The following is a 26,441-nucleotide window of genomic DNA, read 5'->3' on the forward strand; positions in this document are numbered from 1 at the left end:
AATAAATGTCCCTTTGTTTTCCTCTTCTTTTAAAATATGTATGTATTGATAGATGGGATATTCTATCCATTTATATATATCGACACCTGGGATATTTTATCCAGATATGTTCTATTTTTCATATATGTAAACATATGTGATTTGCTTACTTATATATTCTATCCCCCCCCCCGGGTCAATGACATATATGAAAAAATAACTGACACTTTCTCATTGAGTAACGTACACAATAGGTGAGGAGGGAGTTTCAATTCATCTTCAGTTGCTGTCAGTGTCTGCAGCTGTTTTTAGCAAAGGTTGGGTTGGGATATTTCTCTAGGGTCCCTATGGCATAGAAGATATTATTAAAACAATCTGGGAAGGCTTCATGGAGGAAGTAAGTACAGTCTTCTACTTGATTTTTTCACTCCATAGCATTCTCTAGGCAGAGGCATCGTCTGTGAGCTGACACTCACCTCGGAGATGTTCACTTGGCTGTCCAGTCCTCATCACAGGCGTTGCCACCTCTTGCTGCACACCACACTCACTCGTTTTTAGTAACATGTTAGGAAGGTCATATTTTGACAATTAATGTTAGAAAGTAATAATCTGATATCAATGCACTATACTAAAAACAAAAGAATACTGGGTGTGCCACAAACAACGCCCCCTTTTTATTACAAAATCATAAGCATGCAGCTCTGTAACACAGCAATCACACTCAAGCACATCATTTGACATTTTAGGTGAAATGTTCAAATTGCTGTCCATCTTATTCAAGACATTCATGTGCTCTACCAACCACAGCCAAGCAGACCTTACTTCTGCCAGACCCTGTATTTATATAAAATGTTGTTTGTTTTGGGTGGTGTCTTTGATAGCCCCAAATAATTGTCAGGTACTTCAGTTAAGTACTCATGGAAAAAAAGATACTGATGTTCCATCACATAGGACTCGGATTTGATCCTTCAGTACAACACTGACCCTCTGTCCCAGCAGCAGCGTGTTAGAGTGGACAGAACATGGCAGAGTCGGGGAGATCTGCCTACGACTCCTAGCTCTGCCATCTACTCGCTTATTCCTCTTTTATTTTCCTCATCACAAAGCCCAAGTAGACGTGTCAAAGTACACATCTGTCCCATTGTATTTCTCCAGGAGGCTCACTGTCCCAAGTCAGCTAGGTCATCTCTTTTCTCTGCACACCCACCACACCCTCTTCTTCTTGCTCATGCTCCATGGGGGAGCTGCCTCCTACTTCACTGACAACATGGAATCCATCAAACAGGAACTTCCTCACAATGATAAACCAGCTGGAATTTGCTCCCATCCTTTTCTTTCTTGCTCTTTTATTAAGGGTGTTATCAGCCCTGGCCAGGTAGCTCAGTTGGTTGGAGCATCCTCCCCTTACTCCAAGGCCGTGAGCTCAGTTCCAGTCAGGGCATATGCAGGGATCAGCCAGCGAATGCATATGTGTGTGAAGAGCAGGTGTATGTGTGTCTGTCTGTCTGTCTGTCTGTCTCTCTCATCAGTGAATAAAATTTTTTTAAAAACTTCATTGGGGGTGTTATCATTTCCTCTAATGCTTTTCTCGCTTTATCAAGTACTTTCCTCCTTCAATGATCACCTTTCCCTCGAGCACCATCGCTCTCCCCTGCCTTCTGTATCATTTTGTAACAGAGGACAAGCCCGCTCTAGGATCTCCCATCGTAAAGTAACCTCCCTTGAACCCACAGTCATCATCCTGTTTCTCTCTTTGCCTTCACACCCAGATTCTTTCCATACGTGTGGTTTCCACTACTTTACCTCTTGTTACTTTTTTGAAAATATACAAGCTTTATTGAGATACAATTTATGTACCACGCAAGTGATTCATTTAAGATACACAGTTCAATAGTTGTATTTAAAGGGTTGTGTGACCACCACTTAATCATTTTTAGAACATTTTTGTCGTCTGAAAAAGAAACTGTGAACCCGTTAGCAGTCATTCCTCATCCCATTGCCACCCGAGCAGGAGGCAGCCACTAGTCTGCTTTCTGCCTGCATAGCTTGCCTTGTACAATTCTGGACTTTTCGTGCAAATGACATCAGTCAGCATGTGGTGTTTGTGAGTGGCTTCATTTGCTTAGCATCATGTTTTCAAGGTTCAGCCACGTTGCAGCTGATATCAGTTTTTTATTCCTTTTTATGGCTGAATAATACTCCATTGTGTGAATCTACCACATTTCATTTATCCATTCCTTATTTGATGGACATTTAAGTGTTTCTCTTTTTGCCAATTATTAATACGTCTGCCATGAACATTCATCTAAAAGCTTTTGTGCAGATACATGGTTTTATTTCTCCTGGGTATATACCTGGGAATAGAATTCCTGGATCATGTAGTAACTCTGTGTTTACCTCTGATAGGAATGCCAGGCTATTTCCCAAAGTGGCTGCACCATTTAATATTCCCACCAGCAATGTAGGAAGTTCCGATTTTCCACATCCTCAACAAAACATGTTCTGTCTTTTTGATTATAGATATCCTAGTGTGCATTAAGTGGCATCTTGTGATTTTTGACTTTCAAAACCCTGATGTCTAATGATGTTGAACATACTTTCATACACTTGTTGGCCACTTCCTAAAAAATTTTATTTATTTTTAGAGAGAGGGGAAGGGAAGAAGAAAGAGTAGGAAAGAAACATTGATGTGAGAAACATCCATGTGTTACCCCTCGTACATGCCCCAACCAGGGGCCAAACCTGCAGCCCAGGCATGTGCCCTGACAGGAAATCAAACCGGTGGCCTTTCACTTTGTGGAATAAATGCCCAACCAGCTGAGCCACCCTGGTCCGGTCTGTTTGTTGGCCATTCATATATCTTCTTTGGAAAAACATCTTTTCAGATCCTTTGCTCACTTTTTAACTGGGTTATTTGTCTTTATTATTTAGCATAGGAGTTTTTTGTCTTTCTACATTCTGGATAGTCAACCGTTGTCAAATATATCATTTGTAAATATTTCTCCTATTCCACTGACTTTCTTTTTAGAATGAAAAGTAGCTTTTAGGTACTCTTGAGCAGTTCTTCACAACAATAAACAAGTATCTGCCATACTTCCCAAAAGAGAGAGAATCTTCAAGGAGCCTCCGTTCCCGATGAAGGAAGGCCACATTCTCCCAGCAGCAGCAGTCTGTGTTCAACTCCTCGTTCGGCAGATACTAATACCTGCTAGCTTTCTTTGTGAATGCTCAGTGTGGTCCAGACACTGTTGTCGTTAGACTGTCACTCATTTGATTCCCTCATTCATGCCGGCTTGACCCACTGCTGTTTTGTAGAAGAAATTGCAGGATGGTGGATCACTTTTTGAACCAGATCAGATTGTTTTAGAGCTTACAGCTTTGCAATGTCTCAGACTGGACAAACACGAAGAAATAAATATGTCCTCCTTGGCAATCAGTAAACTTGTCTTGTTTAGAAGAACCTTCCTTCAATCATCACTTTCGAACAAAGACTTTTTGCAGTAGTTATTGTTTGAGGTAGTAACTGGCTTTATGAATGTGTTTACTTGACACTATTTTTAGAAATGGGGCGGCAGGGAGACACTGAAACTTCTAAATCCATTTTCCGAGTATTCTGGTCCAGTAGCTCTCTGACGTGTTAGACAGTAATTGCTTCCAGGGACTTGTTCTACTGTCTGACTGATCGCCGCCTCACTGCTTCTGGGTTACTGACCTCCTCTGTCCATCTGGCTGCCAACATCAAGCCCTGAGTCAGTGTGTAAAAACTCTTCTTGAAATGCTTAAAATTAAGTGTGGACTTGCAGTGGTTTCATTTTCAAAGTATTTTTTTTTGGTGCTAATATTTTTTATATGGTATCAGTTTGGGTTTATTAAACGAGTTTAAGTAGGCCCAGAAGTGTTTATGCATGTATGTATATGTGTGTGTGTTTAAAATTTAGATTTGTAGTCAGTCTTATTGTTCATGAATTCACATGTTTTACTCAAAGTTCACTTATATCTAACATAACTAATATGTCCTCATTATTTCAGTTACAGGTGCTACAAACTGTCAAATATACCTTAAGAGGTTTATACATTTCCCCACTTGTGTGGATCCATTATAGGTTTTTCTGCCCAGATTTTGAAATACTACAAACTGATTGTCACTAGCACTGCCTTCTCCCCAGTCCCTAAGATCACAGCCCTTTAGGATACCCATCACATATTGGTAATTGATGTGGACCCACAAGAATTACAATGTGTGAAGAATAGATTGCTCTGAACTTATGTTCCTACGGTTAGAGACTGTGCCTAGAGCCACTGTCCTCCCACACTGGGCTGTCATTGGCAGGTGTGTATTGAAGTTCAGAACTACTATAAATGTTCTGTCACCATCTCACTTCCCTTTTTATGCCCTGCCCCCTCTGCTCACATCTTCAGAACCCTTTGTCCTACCATCTTTTCAGAGTTTAGCTCCCACACAATCCTGATCTTTCCATCGTCAGTTCCTTATTTCCCGGAGTTTTTCTTCCTCTACATTCATCAGTCCTACAGGGCCCTTGTTCTCTTCTGGGGAACAATAAACTCATCTCCACTAAAGTGCTTCCTCCATCCAGGGATCACATTTGCACGTTGGTAGATTCCATATCTTAACTCAGAAGAGAAGATAGAAATTTAGTGAGAAGACTTGCTTAATTTAACATAGTATGGTTAATCGAGAAGCTAAAACTTAGCGTAGTAATTTTCAGTCACTTACTTCACTGTTAAGCAGAGCTGGACTTGCCTATTATGTGCAACTTTGTGACTTAAAGCATTGTGTGTGCATGAAAAAAACACTATTAGGAGTAGATGAATGGTTACTATTATTTCTTATAGCTGATTTCTCTCAAAGCCATGGAGGAATGGGCTAAATTATGTATCCCATTTCCCATTTGTTAATTCTTTTATTTCTTTGTTTATACTCTGTTCCTTAAATCTGAATGGCTCTACTTATGTCTCAGTTTAATATGACAAATGTGGGAATTGAATATGATTTGCTTTATTGATATCACAATGTACTTGAAACAGGCTAAAATTATGGAAACTTTCTCCATTTTTATAAGGGGTATGATTGTTATTGATGTGAGATTTCCAACTTAAATGTTTGCTACCCTCTTTTTCTTAAAGTAGAATTTAAAATATCAAATCATTGGGCAATCTCACCAGAATATTTTAGCTGAAAAAATTATGCAGTTATCCATATAATTCATAGCTGTGACTATCATGTCATTTTCATAACATTGTAGAAAAGATGTCAGGCCTGTCCAAAGTTAGCAATAAATTAAACCAAATAAGAATCATATATATATATATATATATCCATGCAGCTTTGCCAACTATTTCAACGCATAGAAACACACAGAGCCCATCCCACTTTAATTATATAGATACTGTGGCATTTAGGACTTTTCCTGATTAAAAGCCAAGAATCCTATTTACACTTCTTGACGGGAAGAACTGTACTGAGGACAAAGTACCAGCAAAATGATTGACCAAATAGAATGGAGATTATAATTACAGCCTTCTGAGTTCAGTTTAGGATGTGTGTGTATGTTGCTTCTTAAATGATGGTTTGAGGAATAGAGACTATTCATCCATTCAGTTTGGGGTTCCAGTTCTGTGCCCAGCACAGTTAGAATGTCTCCAGGTAGTTCAGACTCTTAAACATATACATTCATTCTTGGTTCTTGACAATCCCTAAAAAATTGCTGCTTTTACCAGAGGTGTCCAACCTGCAGCCGATGGGCCGCATGCGTCCCAGGATGGCTGTGAATGCAGCCAAACACAAAATCGTAAATTTACTTAAAACATGAGATTTTTTTTGTGATTATGTGTGACAATGTATTTAATGTTTGGCCCAAGACAATCTTCTTCTTCCAGTGTGGCCCAGACACACCTAAAGGTTGGACACCCTGGCAGTCTGTCATCCTCTGTTCTTCTCCCTTCCGGTTTTCCTTTCATCAGTCACAGCTGGAGTTTGTATTTTCTGAACTACATTCATTGACCAAAACAAAACCGTTACTACCTTACGTGGCAGCTCCTTTATACAGTAGTAACATGAACGTGGCTCAGTTTTTGACTCTAAAACCAGAAGATATAAAATTCACAATAACAGTATTTATTTGTGATAACATTTTTACAACTTGATCAGTTCCAAAAACTGTTTTTAAAGTTGATTTAATTAATTGGCAATGGTTTCTTTTCTAAGTGTCGTACCTAAGAAACTAATATTTGGAGAGTGACAAATTTTATTAATCATTTGTATTTAAGCTTACCTCTGAAACTAAATTTTACTATATATTAATTATACTTTGCATTGTAATGGTAAAACTTAATGTAAAGTGTTAGGAGCAAAATTTCTACTAAGAATCGATTATATATAAAATGCAAATAGCATAGACTGTTAAAAGCAGTTTTTAAAAAGAACAAAGTCGATTTACATTCCCTGATTTCAATACTTACTGTAAACCTACAGCAATCAGGACTGTGCAGATAAACATACAGATAAATGGAAAGAGTACAGAGACCAGAAATTAACCCTCACGTATATGGCCAATTAATTTTCAGCAAAACTACCAAGACAATTCAACTGTTGAATTGAGGAGAAGAAACTGTTTTCAATAAATGGTGCTGAAAACACTGGATAGCCTATGGGGAAAAATAAACATTGACCATTATCTTACACCCTATGTAAGAATTAGCTTGAAATGTATTGTAGACTTAAATATAAAGGCTAAAACTGTAAAACTCCTGGGGAAAAAATATAGGAAAAAAATCTTTGCAGCCTTGAGGTAGACAAGTATTTCTTTGATAGACACAAAAAGCACAAAGCATTTTTTAAAATGATAAGTTGGACTTTTTAAATATAAAAAAGTTTTTGTTCTTTGATAAGCTTCATTAAGAACAAAAGGCAAGTCCCAGAATGGAAGAAAATATTGGAAATACATACTGTCAGAGGATGTATATTCTGTACACACAAGGAACTCAATAATAAGAATACAAACAGCCTAATGAAGTAACGAACAAAAGGTTTGAACACACTTCAAAAAGAAGTGAATGGGCAATAATGTATTAACAAATGCTCAATGTCATTAATCTTCAGAGAAATGCAAACCTACCATATACAGCCCCGCCATTCCAGTACTACATATTTACCCAAAAGAAGGGAAAACATTGTCCACACAAAAACATCTACATAAATATTACAACAATGTTATTCTCAAAAGCCAGAAACTGGAAACAGCCCAAATGTCCATCAGCATGTTAATGGATAAACAATTTATGGATATTCATATAATAGAATTCTACCAGTAATAGAAAGAACAAACAACGGATATAACCAGTAACATGGAGCTACCACAAAATTATGCTGAGTGAAAGACATCAGACGTGAAAGAGCATGCCATTTATATGAAATTCTAGAAAATGCAGACTAATATTCTCTGGCAGAAAGCAAATCTGTGATGGCCTGGGTTCAGGGTCCAGATAGAGATTGACCACAGAGTGGCATCAAGAAATTTTTGATGGTAATAGAAATATTCTATATATGGATTGTGCTGTTAGTTACACAGGTATATACATCTATCAAAACGTACTGAATTGTATGCTTTGAGTGTCGTTATTATATATAAATCTCAAGAAAGCTAATTTTTTAAATTGCAGTTTGAAGTATTTAATGGTCTCTTCAAACTTTATACTCTGCTTTTAAGAGAAATTAGTATCTCCTATCGTCTGTCATTCTCCCTGCCCCATCTCTGTTCAAAAGATAAAAATTATATAAATTTAGTAAGCATTTGAAATAAGTGTAAACAATCATAACTCTTCTTGCTGCGAGGCTGCCGGAGACTCCAAGGCAGAGGAGCCCCGTCGTGCAGTGAGAGGCACGCAGAGTCCGAAGTACAAGGGCTCGGTGTGGTACTCCAGCCTGCCTCTTACAGATCTCCTAAGTCATGGGAGTATTAAATATTTGATTTGAAAAATAGAGGTGTGATTTATTACCAAAAATTATGTCTATTTCAGGACCGAGTGAAATAATAGATGCAAAGGCACCTTGTAAACACAACAAACCCCTGTTGTTAGCAGCTTATAACTATTTACAGGGAGAATTTCTAAATAAAAGTCAGTTCCATGTTGTCCATGGACTCTGTGAGAGCAAAAAGTCAGTCATTTTCAACCAGAAATCTCAAGCACCTGCATATATAAGCTACAAACATGTTGGGTGAATTAATTTCAGTTGCTCTTTCTGAACCCAGCATTTGCGTGAACATGTTCAGGAAGATGAAGGCATGTGGAGCCGTGGACTGTCTTCTCTAAGCCTCTGAGCCCAAACGCAAAATGCTTGTATTATAAGGAGAGGTCTTAGAACTCACCACATACCACACTTACACCAACAATATTGATGTTCAAATACATACGTGTTAGATGCCTATTTGCTTCTGACATCACAAAGGAACAATCACAAAAGTCTTGGGTGTAGCTGTCCATTTATCCTGACATAACAAGTCTCCTGGTTCAGAGAATCAAGTGCTTACAGAAGTAAGCCTCACTGCTTGTAACCCATGTGTAACTTCCTATTAAAGATGAAATTAATAAAGAACTAGCCATGAGAGGAAGCATAAGATGAAGTCAAGCCAATCATCACCGTCTTTATGTCTTAATAAGTTAATGGTTTGAAACTTCTTTTTGGTACACAATTCCTGGATATATTCTCTACTCCCTACCCTTACCCTGCAGTGTTAGGGGTGGGCAGCCGCTGTGCATCTCCGAAAGGTGACCGGAACAGCACGGACACCAGTGCTGCTGACATCCTCCCACTGAGTTTTATTTCATGAATCTTAATGCCACACGTGCAACCTTTCTCTACTCAGTGGGTGGCCAGAGCATAACAACTTGCAACCAAATGCAAAGGCGTTACTGGGATGACACAAAAAGAGAGTTGTAGGTTTTTATCTTCTCTGCACCCGAGAGTGAGCACAACCGTTGCTTTGGGAGACTATAGGGAGAACCTACCTTCTCCACCTTCTCCGGGATGGAGGACCGAGTGCATGTGTTGCCTCTCAGTTCAGTATTTGTTTTTGCAATTTTGTCTTTTCATTTTACTATTAACCTCCAATAAACTGATGCATCCACTTTGCAAAATATAAGAATATGGAGTTATTATATGTGCTTATGAACACACTTTTGAATAAATGGTTCTTTTTATTTTCCAGTACTCTTCATTTTCATCTCATTAATTTTCAGGTTTCAACAGTTATTTTTTGTAAGTAAGGATTTGAATATGAAACAATAACCCTAGGTAAAGAACTAAGGTATTTTGATATCTCATAGTTATTCTTTCTGTTTTTAGTAGTTATTTGACCCTTACAAATGTTTAGAATAGCCAGTCACTATTCCTGTTTTCTCTTCTTTGTTATAAAAATTATAACTCTAATATAATAATGCACTATGTTTTAATCATAAGCTATAATGAAGTCTTTGTATTTGAACATAAACTACTATATGGATTTGTGAGATTCTATTTTTATATTAGCATCCATATTTTGTGATGTATATGGTGTATCTGTGTGGTGTATGTATGTGTGTATACACACATATATATATATTGTACATACATTTGACTATGTTTATACCTTCACAGAGATTTATATGAAGGCATTAAAATAACAAACAGGCACAGTCAGTCACAGTGTTCGTTATATATAAAGGTTATTGGGGATGCAGAGATATAAAAGATAGAAGAACCTAGTAATTGCCTTTAAGATCAGAGCACAAAGCATTAGTTTGGATTTTACAAGGCCAGCCAGCAACAAAAGAGCAGTAATTTATGAGCTCAGCGTAAAAGAATAGCATAATTGCATTAAAAATTAATGCTAATGAACACTAAAATGGGGAAGGTGGTTATGATGAAAGTTTGTATTCATCTTCTCTGGTTTGAATGATGGCTAGTGGCTTGATTAATGGCTTAATTTCTATCAATTAGCGGGGAAAAATCTCCTGCGAGACAAGGGTAAATTGAGCATTGAATTACATATCTTGCTTTTGTGTGCTAAGAAAAAAGAGCTGCGTATCTCTGATATTAGCCACAGTGACAAATGTGGTGTGCCCTGCGATGTCTGCATTAGCTCTCCTGACAGGCGAGTTGTGTGTGGTTATGGGGTGTTTGGAGATGGCTGGCAGACAGCACTCACTGCCGGTTCCTTGGAAACACACGGCTCCTCCATCTACAGAATTTTAATTAGAGTCAATAAGAATTCTAGGATTAAAATGGACAGCAAATGGCCACTTTGGAGTTTGCATTCTGCCCTATTAATCTGGTAAACCTCAAATTATATTTCTTTCTTCTATCCTATTAAAATAAGAAAACTTCCAATAGCTTTAGCTTTGTTAGAATGATTATCTCTTACTTCTCCACTAAAGTGGCTTTGGCTACCATTGTTTACTTCCTTTGAAACACACATAAGGCAGTAGTCTCTATCGTTGGACTGCACAGTGGTTATTGGTTTAGCCAGATTCACAAATGCCATTCTTGATTTTTATAACAACAATTTTATACAATAGATACAGAACAGCTCTAAGTGGTAATTTACTACTCAGGTTGTTTTCAGGACTAAATGAAGAATGCTAGGTTTTCTAAAAAATTTATTTTTTGTATTTGCAAATAAAGGTTTTTGGGTGTGACATATAATTCTTAAAAAAAAACTTCTTCAAATGTGAAAGATTCTGAAAGTATACTTCTGTAATTTAACTCAAGAAAATGCCCAAAGACCGAGATAATATATATGGCATCTCCTCTACAAATAAAGCTACATCGTATTTTACTGAATGAATAAGCATTAAAATGCAGAATAAGAACAACACCAAGAACACCTATTATTTCTTGTAAATGAATGGAAAGGAGGTAAAAAGATAGTTTGTTTTGGCACGTGTGGGTAAAGAATTTATTTGACCAGGAAGTAATGACTGGATCACAATTCAGAGATTGTACCCCTTTTCAGTGGCTAACTAGTCATGTGACCTTGACCAAGGTTACTTAGCGTCAGTTTCTCATCCGTATGAGAACTTTAATAGTTTTATCTCTCCTGGTTATGATAGTTAAATGAGGTAGTGCGTGTGACGTGCTTAGCTCAGCAGAGTGCCATGAATGTAAACTTTTGTTACTGCTGCAATTACTACTTCTGCTACCAACACGGCTCATCTGGCCTCTTAAACAAACATTTAAATGAAAAATTAGCCTCTATGACCTTCCTCACTAGAAAGGCATTCCAAATATTGATGATCAAAACCAAGTGTCTGTAGACCTACGGACACTAAACTAAAACACGTTTGCTTTTTAACATGATGTCTACCACACTGCTACCATTTTGGGCAGTTCGTGTTACCAGACATCCATTAGGAAGTAACAGGACCTCCCATCTCTTGAGTCGCTGGAGCCTGGGAGGCCATGTGCCAGCAAAGCACTGCTTCGCCCCTCACCCTGCAGCATTCAGTGGGTCAGTGTGGACTCCAGCGTCGTGGTGGGTGATGGAATTCAGCTGGCCCTTTGTGCCTTCTCAGAGGTGTGCCCAGGCCTGTCCCCTCTTCCCACCATTCCCACAAGGCTGCCACACCACAGGTGATGCCACAAGAGGTGCGACTGAAGCTGGTTACTACCAGCTGAACTCAGATAAAGGTTGCCGTCTCCAAACCATATGGTCAGAAATGGAGTTTATATGCAAAGTTTTAGCCAACTTCCATGTCTTTAGTACAATTACTAAATCAGCATGCTTGTACTATTATAGTACTATCAGTCATTTACTAAGAGCTTTTAATGCTTCTTTAGCCTTGTACTGAGCGCAGATACCACCTCCCTGATTTTCACGACCGGCTCATTTACGTGGGTGTTCTCTCTGCTATAATATCCTCATGTCAGAGTTCTTCCCTTGATGTTATATAGTTTATTTACAAGTTTATTACTTGTTTCTAAGCCCTAATATGTCAAACAGTGCCTAGTACATTAAATGTACTCAAATATTTGAAAGGATAGGAGGAAAGGAAAGTATATTGATATTGATCATCAATATTTGGAATGCCTTTCTAGGAAGGGAGGGAGGGAGCCCACCTCTCGACTCTCCTGTCCTGCGTAGCTGCTAACCCCATGCCTCGGAGGGACAGCCGAGCCCCCCACAGCGTGAGCCACTTGCCCAGGACACACAGCGAGTAAGTGGCAGAGACGGGGTTTAACCTCGATAGTCTAAACCTAGAGCTGTTAAAACTAACCACTTAAAGACATGTACTTTTTTATTATTTTTATATTTTTTTGAAGTACAGTTTACATTCACTGTTAGTTTGTATTAGTTTCAGGTGTGCAGCGCAGTGGTCAGACAGTCCTATACTTTGCCGAGTGGTCCCTTGGTGCTCCCGGTGCCCGACTGAGACAAATGTCAGTTACTACATAACTGACGTTGTTTCCTGTGCAGAGGCACTTAATTTTTTAAGTTACAGAAACCTCTAATAATTTGACATTTCTTCCCCTTGAAGTTTTATTTTTTAAGTGGTTACTGTAATTCCTCTCATTTTTAGTTTTTCGACAAATGTTTATTGACAGCTTACTAAATAATAAAGCACACTACACCAGGCCCTAGAGTTGACGCACAAGGGAATGTCCCCTCTGGCTGGAGAACTGAAGGGATTAAAGCCAGCGCATAGCAACACACGGTGAGAGAGACCCCGTTCTCACAGGTGGCAAGGGACAGTGTCACCAAAAAGTGGGTGTTAGGCATGGCCTTAAATGACAGGAAGGATTCAGAAAAGCTGAGAGCACTTTGGGTAAGAGGAGCTAAATGAGGCATTCAGTATGGATTTTGTTTTTAAGACTGCCTAGCCTGATACTTAATTCACTTGCACTCATTAAAATGTTTATCAGAAATTCTTCACTGGTACATTCACAATAAAGTTATTCCTGTAACTTAATTTGATATGGAAAGCACTTTAATGTAAGATGACTCTGTCTTGGAGTCCGTCCAAGGTGGGTTGTTACTAGAGACACTTCTGGGGCCTCGCTGACACATATAACTTGGTGCCGTAGCGTAAGCTTCCAGAGGACTAACAAACACACCACATTCTACTTAAGAAGCTTTCTCATCTTTCAAAGTATTTGTGGGTAGCAGCTCTGAAAATTTATGTCCAGGGATATGGGACTTAGGAACACCACCCTAAAACGTTGGGGTTGGATGGGCTTCTCCTCTGAGCTCTGCATGCTTTGTTTCAAGAGGGAAAGCAGTAGCTGTGTTTGGTTCAAGGTCAGGTCATTAACACATTGTTTTTAAAACTTTAGAATTTCAAGTCAGTTTGATGGTGTGTGTTATTTGTTTATAAATTTTATTGAGCAGTTTTGTTTATTTCTTTATTGAATAGCCACTTTGCTGCTGTTTGCTTTTCCCCATTCTTGTAAAGTGCATGAAAATGCTTCACATTTCAGTGTCCAAACATTTTGTTTTCAGTATCTGTTGGATTCTAAAAAAGAACCTCACAGATATTTCCATTCTTGATGAAAATTTGAGTCAATTTAAACTGAAAGTAAGATACCCTTTTGTATTATTCATGTATTTGTGGCAGTACTATTAGTGCATAAATATTTTTTTTATGGAAGTGTATAAGTACCTCAATAACTGTGAAACCAAAAACCCAAACTCTTTGTAACACAAAATGCATTTTAACTTTGGATAAATTCACAAAATATTAATATTCAAAAGGAGTCAGTTGAAGATGAGATTTTCACGTGTGACAGAAACTCCCGTTCGCTTATACCGTAATTACATCTTGGGTAATAGTGCCATCTGCTGTTCTCAATGTAGTATTGCTGCCAGGTTAGAGACCTGTTTATGTTTATAAATGGTGTACAGATTAAAATTCTGTCTTTTCAAATAAAAGGTTTATATTGGAGTTTTTCTTCTTTATTTATAACTTTAAATTTGTGTACCATTTGATAACATCTTAAAAGGAAGTTGTCATTGTTGCGTCAGGTGATATTGATTGTCAAACATACAACGTGAAGTAGCAGATGAGCCTGATTTTCATAATATAACATCAGCAGTAACTAATAAAACATTTGATTTTAACTTCCCATCACAAAAGTAACAGAATGATCTTCCAAGCACTGAGTTAGTATCGATTGTGTCAGTCTCTACTGACTTGCCTTTCTGGCGCCGTCATTTTTTACTTCACTGCCGCGAAGTGTCGTCTCCCTTCTACAGCGTCTGACAACCCCTGTGCAAGTCATTTTCCAACCAGTTGTGTGTTTGCCGAGTGCTAGTAGATGCTCCTTTGTGTTTGCCACGTTAATATGTTTAAATCCCATCATTTTAATTCTCCAAGTAACTTTGTCAGTTATATTTTTACCTCATGTTGGATGAATACAAGGTACTTTATATGCTAGGCGTTCATGCCAAGTATATAAACAATGGCTAGTTTTCATTCACATTTTTCTCAGTCTTAAAATCGGTACAGGATTTTTAAATGACAATGTGGCATAAATAACTTAGCCTGAGTTTAAAACAATCGAATATGTATTACTAATGTGTTTCATTGGGTATCCCAAAATGACAGGGTTATACTCAGGCATGCACTTGAGGACATTGATGTTAGCGTTTCGCGTATGGGGCCGTGCAAGGCAGATCGGTGCCTGTTGTTGCCAGACAGCGTGGGGCTGACCCGTTATGTGCTGAAGTTGTGAATCTCCCGTAAATCTCCAAACTTTAATTTAAATATCACTTTTACTCTTTAATTTAAATATTATGCTCCTTAATTCAAATATCACCAGTAAAACGCTTCCCACGTCAAAAGGTAAAAGCTGTGCTTTTTATTTTCAGATTACAGGTTAGGCAAACCAGCTTTCCCCATCTGCCTGCCACTTTGTAGGGTGATTGGTAACAAGACACAAAGATACTGTTCTATTTTTCTCTAATCTTCCTTGCTTTATAATTTCTCCAGTGCTATTTTGTTAAGCATACTAATGGCTGTATGTCCATATTTAAAGCTCTGAACACTGTAAGCTCTATACATCAAGTATGGCTTGTGAGCTCACCTTGACATTTAATACTAATGACGTGCTTTGTAAATCCAAATGAGAGAATATGTTAAAGAAAAATTCCAAAGGGCCAAACAGTTGATGCAGATGAGACATCATCCTGAAATCAGAAATATTTGACTTTTGCTTGTGAAATAATAGTGAGCTAATTAAGGCCTATACAAACAAATTTTCATATTGATAAATTAAAGTTGGACCATGTGGTATAGTATACAGTATAGTTTTCCTCTGCTATATTAACACTAATAAAAATATTATCCACTGGCATGAGATGTGTTAATATTAATAAATTAGCTGGGCAAAGAATCTCCTCTCATTTCATATGCTCAATTAGTACACTGCATAATTAAAATCCACAGGAGCTTTTATTCTGCAGCGTGTGGAACTATTAGCTCTTCCATGACACTCTAACAGTGCTCGCTTTTAAGTAGGAAAATACATTCTTCCGAAGATGGGAGCGTTGGCTCTGGCGGCTGTTACTTTCAAACATTCCGTACGTGATTTCTCACAGGAGAGAAGACTCGTTACAGCTGCCAGGGATGCATCTTTGGGAGCACTGTCTTTCTCTGAAGTAAACTGGAGCTTGCACAAGACGATATAATTATAATTTGTGATTGGCCAAAAGTCAAGAAAAAGATTTTCATAAAATGTTCATTTTTAGTGAACTAATGAAATCAAATTTTTTCATGCTTTCTATAACATTTAACCTGTTCAGCTTACATCTGCTGGCATGTAAATATTACTTTGATGCAATTAATTCCATCTTCTAGTTACCAGTTATTACAGTTGTTTCTTAGAAAGTAAATCGAGCTGCTACCCATAGTCTAAAATCCTGATATTTTTGGATGATTTAACTGAGTATACAGTAGCTCCTAATTTTGCTTTTTATTCATATTAGCTTAGAAGAAGGGTTTAAACAGCAAGAGTTTGAATTATAATGTTGCAGTTCTCTTCCAGCTACTATGTGAGAATATATATATGAAATGGCACGTGCATGTGACTATTAAAGCACTAATTGTAAATACAAAAGACTGGAAACTACTCAAATGGCCATCAATAGGGCATTGTGGGAAAAACTATCATAAATCCTTAAAAGAGATTGCTACGGCCATGAAATAGAATGAGAAAGTCTCTATATTGCTATGGAGTGATAGTGAAGACATATTGCTAAATGAAAGAATATACATAAAGATGTGTAGTATGCTATTTTGTGTAAGAAACAAGAGAATATGTGTAGTTCTATTTTCAGAAATAAACAATGGAAATATAAAACCCAAAACTTAATAAAAATGATTACTGATGGCTTGGGGAGAGAACTAGGAGAGCAGGAATGGAAGGGAAATCTACACTTCTTTGAATGATGTTGTTTTAAGTTTTTACTCTGGAACCATGTGTTTTATGCAATTAAAAAAATATTAATTGCAAAATCGATAAAGCAAGACCTGAAAGTCAAAAATGAACTGAAACAAACTACCCTAACTGTATATCAGGTAGGTAGCATAATTAGCATAGTCACATGGAGAATTATTTCAGGTGACTTCAAAGTATAGTGTTTTGACAGTTCATCAGTGGAATAAATTCTAAGATTAAAAAGAACCATAAAGAAATTTTAAATTGTATTAATTCATCTTGTTGGTAATAGTAATGTTTGCCTTATTATTTTGAAATTAATACATACTCAATTCACATATATAGGAAAAACAATCATGTGCTTTTGATCATTATCATTAACGTCTAAGTTTTTTCAAGGAAAAGATATATAAATATAAAACCAAAGACTTTAAAAGTTCTATGATCTTAAATTTGGCGGGTAGTGTAAGCATGAACTCACAATAATTTTTTTCTTTTGAAAATATGTACAAGTTTCTCTGATACCCAAAAGAAAAGCATTCTTATGAAACCTTTCATAAGTCAAAATGCCGTAAAGCAATGAAGCAACTACTATTAGTTTATATAGAAAATTTTTTGAGCGTTCCCACACTCAAAATACAACCTGCAAATCACACCAAGCAGCCTGTGACGTTACCAACATGCAGTGAAAGCAGTGCCGCCTGCTGCTCCACGCCTGCTGCCTCTGTAACGACTCGCTGCAAAACAAACGCTGAGAGCTATTTTCACTTTTTGCCTTTTTCCATAAGAGTGAAATCCTCTTCAGAGTTTTCAGTTAACAAAAGCGTGTACTAAGTAAGGTAGGTCTTTTGTAAAAGTGAAGTGGCATAATGGGAACTTTGGAAAAGCAGGGGGAGTACATGTATGTTCTGTCCCACCCACTGAAAAGGCTGAGGAACGATGACAATCCAGTAACAATGAGCACCCCTGCCACCCAGGTTATTGTCTCTGAACCCATTCCTCACTAAAAGGAGTCCAAGCTCTGTAGAGAAACGGCTGCTCCCAAGTCTGGGATGGGAACTATTAGATGAGCCTGGAACATCTTACCACACCTTAACTACTGGGGATCACATCAAAAGGATGCAGGAACCACCTTGAAGAGGTTCCCACCACCCAAAGATAGGATAATTGGAGCATCAAGCTATGAAAATGACTACCATGGACTGAAATACATTAACTATATAAACATTTATTAATTCATATTGGTCATCTTTGGGCCAAAACTGGTAGAGGGAATAAATTAAACATATATTCTGCCTTCTCCTGTATAGACTGTATTTTACAGTCCCCAAATAGTCTGCAAGGGAAGTTCTTCATTATAGAGGAATCAGAGCTAATAAATGTGGGAAGAATAATGGAACTAGGAAACTACCATTTTTGCAACCTCTAATGAAATGATAGATCTAAGCAACAAATTAGTGTCAGTTGAAACGTTTAAGTGAGAGGTGGATGGAGAACTTCATAATAGAAGGGCAGGCTGAAGCCACCTTGGACCCACTGTTCAAGCTCAACCTCACTGCAAGTGGGAGCAGCGCACCCTGCTGTAATGCAATAGGAATTACACAGTGGTGCCTGTGATGTATTCTGATCAAAGAAATTGAAACTGAATCTTATCAAGCCTCTAGATCTAACTACTGGTTTACACAAACTGTGAGGGAGAAAGGAACATGTTAAATGACACCATGAGAATGAAAATAAGCCAAATCCAGAAGGCGCAACTTTTTAAAGGATAAATGATCCAGTTTCATCAGTAAGTAAGTGGCAGTGAAAGGAAGTATAGTGGACTGGAAGTGACTAAAAGGGATTTCAGATATGTGTTAACCAAGTGCAACATACAGGCCTTGTTTAGATCCTGTTTGAAGCAAACCAACTGTAAATAGAAATGTTTGGGGACAATCAGTGCAAATAAAACACAGTCTATAGAAGGTGATATTAAGGGAATGGTTGGTAATTCTGGGTGTGAAGATGGTATTGTAGTTATGTTGCTGGGGTTTGTTTTGTTTTTTTTCTTAAGCCCTATCCAAGATGTCTGCCGAAATATGTAGGGATAAACATGGTATATCTGGAATTTACTTCTAAATACTCCAGGTCTACCCAAAAAACTGAAATGGGGATGATTGATTAAGAATAACAGAAAGTTGCCCTGGCTGGCGTAACTCAGTGGATTGAGCGCCGCCTGGGAACCAAAGTGTCCCAGGTTCGATTCCCAGCCAGGGTACATTCCTGGGTTGCAGGCCATAACCCCCCAGCAACCGCACATTGATGTCTCTCTCTCTCTCTCTCTCTCTCTCTCTCTCTCTCTCTCTCTCTCTCTCTCTCTCTCCCCCTCTCTCTCTCCCTGCCTTCCCTCCCTAAAAATAAATAAATAAAATCTTAAAAAAAAAAGAATAACAGGAAGTTAATAACTGTAGAGCTGGATGATGACTGCAGGTAGATCTATTGTGCACAGTCCTTTTATGTGTATGTTCAGAATAAGGGGGAGGGGGTTGCTTGTTGGGTTCTTTTTTTTAAGTTCTCCTGCCAGACCAGGCCAGATCAGCTGAGATCAGCGCAGCAGTGCCTCCTCAGCAATGTCGTAGGTTTCAGGTGGGAGTCCTAGTGTGCAGGGACGTTATATTTGCAGAACTTGGGGAAGGAGAGTTTCTTGCTGTAGCTTAACCGTAACTATAGCTTTTCATCCAGTTATATTTGTCTTTTCATGCAGTTAAATTTTGTAAGGCAAAAATTACTTCATAGAAAGAAAGAGCACTGCTTAGGTATAGTGGCGTTAACAAGCTTATATGCCACCATACACTGACATTGTACTTTCTTTTTAGACCAAACCACCCTGGTAGAACAAGTAAAAAGAGTCAAAGAAATCGAAGCCATTGAAAGTGATTCTTTTGTTCAGCAGACATTCAGATCAAGTAAAGAAGTCAAAAAGGTAAGTTTTCATCCAGGCGTTATGAATAAGCCTTTAGATTCCAACTGAAGAGATGTTTTATTAATGGATTTCACTTAAATGTAAGTGCTTCTTCTAATAGATAGATGAAGTAGGGTGAGAGCATGTCAGCATGTTATTGAGAGAGAGAGAGAATGAACCAGTGAGAATCAGTTTAACTTTAACTTGTCAAAAATGTACTGTAGAAACATATCCGATGCCATTTTTATTCTAAAGTTCACTGCAGAGACAAAGTAAAATGTCAGCCCAGCAGTTCCGTAGCAGTCACACACATCTCATGGGCATACGTGCATGGTTTCCTGTTCGGGTGTACATGCCTCCTTTTTGAATCGACGTTGGTAGGGGAAAACTAGAAAAGGGCTCTAACAATAAAATTATAATCCAGATAGCATCATAACATATCTACACTCTTGCCCAGATGGGCATCTCTTACTCAACTCTAGCAAACGGGGCTTTCACTGGCATTTTTTTTTCTGTTGAATATTTTGTTTATTCTTTCAGTCATCATTGGGGTTGCTTTTTTTTTCCTTTTGTAGGAGAAGGCATTCTACATGAAAGACATGTAATTCTTAGTAACATACATATAACAAAGACATAATATAATTACAAATTATTCAAAAATATTTTATATCTATAAATCATAGAAAGTCATAAAATCAAGCTGGGAAGCCCGGAATTAGCTAGTTTTTAGGTTGGATAAGTATGACAGAAGCAAAAACTGCCTAGGAACATTAATTCAGCACCGTGAGTTGAGCCAGTTATAAATGTATTTAGTTAAAATATCTTACCAGCATTTTTGTTACCTCCCTCTAAAATCACAACCGAATTACAGAAACCTAGGGTTTAGCCATGAGGAAGCAGTGGTCAAGAGCAGGAAATGTAGAGGAAGACACGCTTGGAGCCACATTCTGATTCCACCATTTACTGGCTGTGCATCCTTAAACTATGTAACTTCATTAAACGCTGGCTTTTCTTAGTCACTGCATTTCACAATGATCAGAAGAGCAGTGATGGGCCAACAATGACTAAATCCACACTCCGCTGTAATATAAAACAGAGAGCCAATTTATTAGTTTAGAAAGTGATATCCTTTTTCAGTTTCTAAAATGTCTGTGTCTACAGTGTAAGGTAGGAATTCAGAATGCCCAAGAAGCTGAATTATTTATTAGGAGATTACTTAGCACAGGGAGGTAAATTATCTCGAAGACTGTTTCGTCCAGATCATGGGGAGACAGGATGGGCTATCCCTGACACATAGCAAAGACTCTCTTGAGGACTAAGTTACCCATGACCCAGACTTCAACATCTTCCTCTCCTGGAGAGCTCTGCATTCGTGGGTATAAAGTGTGTATCTTTGGTAAAGGCTTTTCTATACGAGCCACCCCTTCAGGTGGTAGACTCTTTATCTCTGTTAATTCCACTAATTAAGCTAGGGAGCTGTTACCAGAAAAGTGGCTATTACTAATGATATGCTAGACATTGTGTCGTGTGTGGCACGTATCGATTTAACTGGTTTCTCCCTCTGCAATCATATTTCTCTTGTGAGTAGATAATTGGATAGCTCCTGCCACAGCATCAACCTCAGGAACCGAGATGCAGCCGGTTTTCAACCTGCTGTCCCTAATAAGCTTATTTCCAATTATTCAGCCCTGAAATTGTTATATCTGGCAGATATCCACCCATGTTTAAAAAGAGGGCAATTTGTTCTTTAAGTTGGAAATACAGTTACAAAACAATTTTTTTCTAAACTGAACCAGCAGGTGGCTGTAATACCCAAAGCCTGATGCATGGTAGTGACCATGCTGAAGGGGTTTTAACAGTCAGATTTTCTCTAACAATTCTCCTCACTTAAAGAAGCAGTTAATGATTCTCCTCACACATTTTTAATTACACATTATTGAATAACTTCCACGCTCTGATTCAGACCTCTGAGAACTTCACTTATGTGTGCGTAAGAACTTCTCAAAGAAGTAGGGACTATAGGTAAAAATATAATGAGATTGCTTGGTTTTTATAATAAAATGTTATCCCTGCCATACATTTGGCAACTACAATAACAGCAGTCCACAATTTTTCAAGGCAGTTCTACACAGACAGCCAGTCTTCTAGCTAAGTCCTATCAGAACAGCTGAGACACGCAGAATGACGTGCTCTTATATTTTCTGCACAGCGCCAGGCTACCAAAAGATGCCCTGGACCCCACTGGCTTAAAATACTTCCCATTTTTCCCGTGCAGAAGATTGGGCTTTGCTGTTATATGTCCTCAGTTTTCTAAAGAGCCAGTATAATATCACTTACGGAAGGGCTGCGAGTCTTCCAGGCCCGTATGCTAGAGGCATAGACATGTTTGACACTTGGCACGGTGGGGTGGGGTGGGGTGGGGAGGGGGGCAGTATTACTCCAAAATATCAGAATAATGCTGCCAAGTCAAATTCAACAAATATTTCTTTAAATATTTTTATGTCACTTGTTACAACTTGTGATTCTGTATTTATTATGGTATTTATTTGTTAGCAATCTGTCGGTCCTATTAGCAAAAAAGCAAACTCCCATTGAAACAGGAAACACAACTATTTCATTCTGCCTTGTGTACCTAGTGCTTAGCAATTAGTAGTGCTCAGTAAACACTGATTAACTAGATGAATTTCTCTTTCTAAGGTAAGTTATTCTAAGAAAGGATGAACTCTTTCATGCATTTTTCACTTTCTATATTATTTTCTCGGAAATCTGTTTAGCACTTCATTCAGAGAAGTGAGTGTTCTGAAGTAGAATTCAAAAAGGAAATGGAAATTTAAAAATATTAGGTATAGAAAAAAGGCTAATATGTTGAATTAGTCTCCCAGTTGTCTTGCCTTTTTATTTTAATTTTTAATTTCAACTTCTCATCTAATCCATTTTATATTACCCCTGAAATTTTTCTGTTAATCAGCTACTTCCCTGGCTTTCTCCTTTCTTAGGGAAGGAAATATTGGAGTTAGCCCAGGTTAGCACATACTGCTGGCTCTTTCCGGAAGGGAACTAGGATTCACTAGTCCTTTTGTCCCCAGCACTTAACACGGTGCCTGGTACACATTATTCAGCAATAAAAAGAATGAAGTACTGATACATGACATAACATGGATGAACCTTGAAAACACGGTGCTAAATGAAAGAAGCCAGTCACAAAAAAACACATGTACTATACGGTTTCTCATATATGAGTGCCCAGAATAGACATCCACAGAGAGAGACAGCAGATTAGTGGTTGCCTAGGGTGGGAGGGTTGGGGAGAAGGGGGAGCAGTGGCTTCTAAGGGATGTGGAGGTGTTCGGAAGTTGCTTGTGGTCATGGTTACAAAACTATGACCAGGCTAAAAACTCCATAATTGTAATATGTGAATTAGATCTCAGGAAGACTGCTATTTAAAAAAAATAACCTATGAATTTGCCTTTTATACCTAAAGAGGCCACCTAAGTGCTAGAGATTTGTTGCAAGCTTGTTTTCTAATAGAATTTACATATATGAAGTATTTTTTCAATAGTATAGACTCATAAGTACCAATTTCTTAAGAAAATTATGCTGATCATAAGAAATGATACACATTTTCCCAGTGTTTTTTGGAGGGATTTTTTGCTTTTAGGAATAATTATTTCTTCTCTAGTAATCACGGGCTTTTTCATGATTAGTATCATCTCAAATGAGACTATTGTGCAATTGTTATTCAAAATCAGAAATACTATTAACATGAAATTCTGTTTCTTATGATGCAATCAATATGGATTTTGTGTTTCAGTCGGCAGAACCCAGTGAAGTGAAGCATGCGGCGGCAACATCAGGACCAGCATCGGTGGTTGCTGATCTGCCCAGTAGTGAAAAAGAAATAGACCCTAACAGCATCCCTACTGCCATCAAGTACCAAGACGACAATTCTCTGGCTCATCCAAATGTAAGATCCTTAATCCTTAACATTGCCAGTTGAAGTCTAGTTGACTGAAATTAATTCATACTATGGTCCTTTTGCATTGGTGACGAGAAGACCATTGAAGGAATTGGATTCATATGTTCTGATCTGCTAAAAAACAGGCAGATGAGCCAGAGGGCAGGGAGGAGAGGGAGAATGGTAGAAAGAAGGGGAAGGGACTAGTCAGAAAACATGTATGAATGACCCAGGGACATGGACAACTGTGTGAGGACTGACTGTGGGGGCGGGGTGGGGGCTGGGTGCAAGGGGGCAAAGGGGAAAAAATTGGGACACTGTAATATAGTAAACAATAATAAACAAATAGGCAGCTGACCCTCAGCCCTTAGAACTGTTGCATATATTTGAATATGGTATGTCCAACACATGTTGCCTGACTTTCAGAAGTAGTCTTTCTATGGTTAAGAAAAAGTGTCAAAAAGAAGAGTTTTGTTTTGTGTTTAATCTGCCACTGACAGATCTAATTCAGGCTCAGCTCTCGTTGACTCATTGACTACAAGCACGTCACCGACTTGTGTTGCGTCCTCTGTCAAACGGTGTCTTTTCACTGTGTCTCTCAGAAAGACTGTAGGAGATACACTTCACAAAATAAGGTATAAAGTTGTAAACCAATGATGCTGATATTAGTCCTTTTACTCCACAACTGCCTGATCATTATTAATTCCAAACAGATGATCTTTAATTAAGAAGTCATCAAGAGTTAAAACAGTACCCAAATCTCATACTGAAAGATTATTTTATAAAGGTAATTTGTGTCATATAAGGTCAAATCCAAGTTATTGGCAGACAGTAACATTTTTTCTTTCTTTTTTTTGTTTCAGCTATTTATTGAGAAAGCTGATGCTGAGGAAAAGTGGTTCAAGAGATTAATTGCTCTTCGACAAGAAAGGCTAATGGGCAGTCCCGTGGCCTAAATAATATATGCGGTTGAATTAACAGTACATTTAAAATTTAGGCTTTTAAATCCCAGTTTAACTTTTTATTCGTAAAAAGAATTGACCCAATTATATAAAAAGGTAATCTCATTTCATTCTTTTCTCGTGTGGGCTTAAATATTTGTTTATTTGAACTTAAACATTGTGAATATTAAAACTAGTATAAGACTGAGGAATGCATGAAATTATCCTACTGTTAATAAAGGCTAATCCAAAAAATATCAGTCTTAATAAATAGCACACAGTAGTGTTTCTAAGTACAATTTCTAAAATGTCAAGTTGTCATTTAAAGACATAGTTTTGATTAATCATGCATATATAAGAATCAAACTCTATGCTATAAATACGAGATTTCATCTTCCATGCATTATGAAAGCATTTTGAATCTTTTATTTTACCTTACTGGAAAATTTTAGGCCCAGTAAAAAACAGTCTTAACAATCTAAGCAGAATGAGCATGTTAATATTAAAAGAATAATATATTAATGAAAAACTTTGTAGGAAATCAAATACATTGATGATTTATGGCTTAGAGATTAGGTTTTACTAAGCACTTCCTTTCAACACGTTAGCAGAGCTCAGTCCATCCTTGTAGAAATCACAGGTCCCTGCTAGACCTGACCAGCTGCCGCACACCCGTGATAGGGAAGTCACGTCTGAGGAAGCAGGTAGAGTTCTCGCTTCAGGCTTACTGCACCGTCCACCGTCCCCGGGAGAGCAAGCCAGCCAGCCACCTGCAATTCTGCGAAGACTGTCTGTCACTGAAGAATGCCTTTCTCTAGGAGCTGAATGAAAATCAGCAGCGCACTCCATCCTGAACGTGCCAGAGATGAGGACTTTGAGGCCTTGTGCTACAAAACTACTTTTCACCAGCTGACCTAAACATTGCCCTTTCCTAGTTTGTTCTGTCGCCTGGGCTCACTCTAAGTCAGTCTCTGTGAGGACTGTCCCTCATCTCAGATCATGTTCATCTCAGAACATGAGATGAACATGAAGAGTTTGGGGGATAGGATGACCAATCTATAGGATACCTAATGATATCTTTTTTTCTATTTCTGAAACTATTCAAAGTCTAATTCCTGTTAAAAACGAAAACAATAAAGAGCTTACACTTAATTGCAAAAGGTATGGAAAAGAGACTGGTGATAACGTACAGGTTTTCACATTTTAAATAGACGCCAGTGCCCTTTTTTCCTTGACTGTAAGTGCCCAGTATGAACTCACGTTTGTATGGGTTTTAATCCAGATATATAAAATTTTAGTGACTTTTAAAAAGATTACAGTTTCTGAAATATTTTGCATTTCATTCTCTGCATAATTTGTGAACAGTAAAAGCACTGTCCCCTTCTGGAAAGTACATTTTAGTGGCAAGAATATGGGTTGTCACTGGTGCCCCGAGAGACTCTACGAAGAGACTGGACTGGACATTCTTCCTCGGTGCGGCCGATGTTCCTCACCCGTGCAGTGAGGGGAAATCCTGTGATCTGCCTTAATTATGAGTAGTGCCAGCGTTCTTCTGTGGCAAGTTGCCCAAAACACAGAGGCTCGAACTGCAGTAGATTTCTATTTTAAAGCTAAATTTTTTGTGAAGATAGAGAATCGGTTTTCTTTTTAATAACTAAACTGTAGTCCCTGCAGGACGTCTATGACTATTCTCCCTTCTTCCTGATTCCTTTCTAATATGATTCTTTCTATTGCATTATTAGCTGCATTTACCTACATTCCTGTTGAAGATGACAGTATTACCACACAAGCCAAATCAAATTTAATGAGGAAGACTTCATAGAACATTATCAAATATTTTACCCAACTCGGGCTCGGTGGTGCAGTATCCTAACATACCTCTAGTATCCTAACATAACGAGCCTGTAAAACAGAGCAATACCTTTCATGTCACTTGCATAATGACAGTAATTTGGATTTAAAGAGACCTCCAAGTGTTTTCTGAAATGTTGACTTTGTGTACAATGATGAATACTAATTATAGACAAGTTGGATTTTCATTCCTGAAGTGAGTCATTCTCAGGAAAAATGAGTAAGAACACTTTTTTTTTTTCTGGCTCTCCCTAGTTAAGGTGAGGGAAGTATGTAAGTATCGAGGGACAGAACATTTTGAGTCATTAACCTACTTCCCTTCCGCATCCCCACGTGTGGAAT

At 38.0% G+C, this 26,441-nt stretch overlaps 1 protein-coding gene across 1 annotated transcript in view; it reads left to right on the forward strand.

Annotated features, from left to right (window-relative positions):
- RSRC1 (arginine and serine rich coiled-coil 1) overlaps positions 1 to 25,408 on the forward strand; it is a 332,002-nt gene extending 306,594 nt beyond the window's left edge. Inside the window, exons 8-10 of the mRNA XM_045851312.1 lie at positions 19,267 to 19,373; positions 23,164 to 23,316; positions 24,171 to 25,408. Of these exons, the coding sequence (XP_045707268.1) occupies positions 19,267 to 19,373; positions 23,164 to 23,316; positions 24,171 to 24,263 (353 nt within the window). The 3' untranslated portion in view covers positions 24,264 to 25,408. The remainder of the gene's footprint in view (positions 1 to 19,266; positions 19,374 to 23,163; positions 23,317 to 24,170) is intronic.
- The last annotated feature ends 1,033 nt before the right edge of the window (positions 25,409 to 26,441 follow it).

This window comes from Phyllostomus hastatus, unplaced genomic scaffold (genome assembly GCF_019186645.2).
Source record: "Phyllostomus hastatus isolate PE091 unplaced genomic scaffold, TTU_PhHast_1.1 phas_contig_86, whole genome shotgun sequence".
Lineage (NCBI taxonomy): Eukaryota > Metazoa > Chordata > Mammalia > Chiroptera > Phyllostomidae > Phyllostomus > Phyllostomus hastatus.